At 37.5% G+C, this 2,242-nt stretch overlaps 1 protein-coding gene across 1 annotated transcript; it reads right to left on the reverse strand.

Moving 5' to 3' along the window:
* Positions 1-314: 314 nt before the first annotated feature.
* On the reverse strand, positions 315-1,774 carry LOC110739284 (protein SRC2-like). The gene has a single exon (XM_021919750.1). It carries the CDS (start codon positions 1,563-1,565, stop codon positions 600-602), a length of 966 nt encoding a protein of 321 aa, XP_021775442.1. The 5' UTR covers positions 1,566-1,774; the 3' UTR covers positions 315-599.
* Positions 1,775-2,242: the final 468 nt, after the last annotated feature.

The raw sequence follows: 2,242 nt of genomic DNA on the forward strand, positions 1-2,242 counted from the left end.
CTAACAACAATATTAAGAGAGATTTGTTATGTCTAATACTTTCATTGTATAGAGTAAAACTCCTAAAACCTGATATATTGATCCACGCAGGAAGGGAGAGCTATTTGCTGAATTATGTAATCAGATTGAATCAGAAACAACAAAGATGAATGCTCATCGCATTTCAATTCAATAATGATGAATTAAAATTCTGAATTTCAATAAATCTGACCTGTTCTAAGTACAGATTTGACTCAGTCGAATTTTAATCCAAATCCACTAAAATTATCTGTTAACAAGAGGCTATGATAATATAACCGAGGAAGTTACTGCAATTCAAACTTGAACAATGGAACTTGTGATTAAGATGATGTAGCGACAATTCCAAGAAAATAAAACAAATTGAAAAAAGAAAAAAAATCAAGGAAATCAAGAAACAAAAATAAGGGGTAAACAAACTAACTATTCTATCAAAGCCTGAATCAATTAGCAAGCCAATTCATTTACAATAAAGACATAATTAGATAGAACCTTAGATTAACAATTTGAAAAAAAAAAAAAATTGAAACTAGACAATATAAGATAGATCAGCAAACGAGCAATCGAAAACCGGATCGCAATCAGAAATCACAATCAACATCAAAAGCATCATCCATCACTTCTCCAAGAACAAGTCCACCAATAGCTCCTCCTAATAGACCAGCTCCCAATCCCATTCCCATCCCACCACTCTTCTTCGGCTTCTGTGGTTTTTGCGCATACCCACCTGCAGGAGGATAAGCAGGGTACCCACCAGGTGGAGGATACCCTCCAGATGGAGGGTACCCGTACCCGGCATTAGGCGGGGGTGGGTACCCTCCATACTGAGGGTACCCCTGTGGTGTAGCAGAGTATGGAACCCCGGTTCCATGCGACTGCTGTGGAGGGTACTGCTGCGGAGGGTATCCTCCTGGTGCAGCAGCATATGGGATTCCTGCTGCAGGTGGTGGTGCCTGCGAATGCGAAGGAGGGTACCCTCCTGCATGGTGTGGTGGAGGGTACACATCGCCATACCCTCCACCGTACCCTCCAGGTGGAGGGTATGGCGCAGCAGCAGCAGAACTCGAACTGCTGCTGCATGACTGCGCAGGTTTATATTCACCTTTACCATACGAACCCATATTGTTACCTACATCGATAAACTTGTATGACAACTTGAGCTCTCCTTGCGCCTTTTGCGACGAAACCCTCTTAACCTGATAAGTTACAAGCTGAGAACCACTAGGATCCTTAACACCATCTAACAACTCTTTCAAAGGTACAAGAACTTCCCCTAAATCTTTATCAGCACCAAAGGTATGCTCATGCTTCAAGGTAAATACAACATATTTACCCGGCTTCGCAGCAACAGCATCGTCGATAGTAAACCTCATCGTATAATTCCAAGCCGGGTTCGTGCCACCATCTTGATGCACCGGGGTTTTTTGCTTGTTTTTTGGATCATCAGATAGGTGAACCACAACATAAGGATCCATCTTGCCTATAAGATTAACATTCTTGAGATCTTTTGCAGAAATCAGAGTGATTTCCAAGGTTTTGTAAACCATTTTTTTTTTCCCTATAATCTTCTTCAAATACAAAGATGAACAAATTTGATGGAAACAGATAGAGAAATAATAGATAGATGAACAAAGTTGTTGACTTTCTGAAAGTTAGGAGATCAGATAATATCGAAGAAATACACGAAACGTTCTAATGCAGGCGTAAGGAGTATTAATAGATAAAATAATAACGGGCATACTCGTTTATGACGCGTAGAAGTTCTGAAAGTTTCTTTCTTGGTGAAATAAATTAAATAAATTAAATAAATAAAACAAATATTAAGTCATTATCTTTTTGGAAATAGTGGGTCACAAGAAAATTCAAAGTAAAGTCACCTTTATTTGTTTACAGAGAAGACATGCAAATTGCCTAGTTGCTTCCATTAATTAATGACAAAAAATATCTCCACCCAAAATATGGAGTCAAAAAGAAGAATATAAACAAAAATTAAAAATAAAAAAAGTAGGTAAAAAAAAATTGAAAAGAATTTCTGGGTAAATTGTACTCCGTAGGTTGGAACTTTTGGAAGTACAAAAGTATAGGATATTTTGAACCAAATAAAAAAGGATAGCATATTACAAGCATATCATTATTCTATCTTTAACGATTATAATCAGTAATTATCATGACAACTCAAAACAGGTGTGGAGATTCTTCAAATACAGTTAACAAAATCATGCAG

The sequence above is a fragment of the Chenopodium quinoa genome, unplaced genomic scaffold (genome assembly GCF_001683475.1).
Source record: "Chenopodium quinoa cultivar QQ74 unplaced genomic scaffold, ASM168347v1, whole genome shotgun sequence".
Classification (NCBI taxonomy): Eukaryota; Viridiplantae; Streptophyta; class Magnoliopsida; order Caryophyllales; family Amaranthaceae; genus Chenopodium; species Chenopodium quinoa.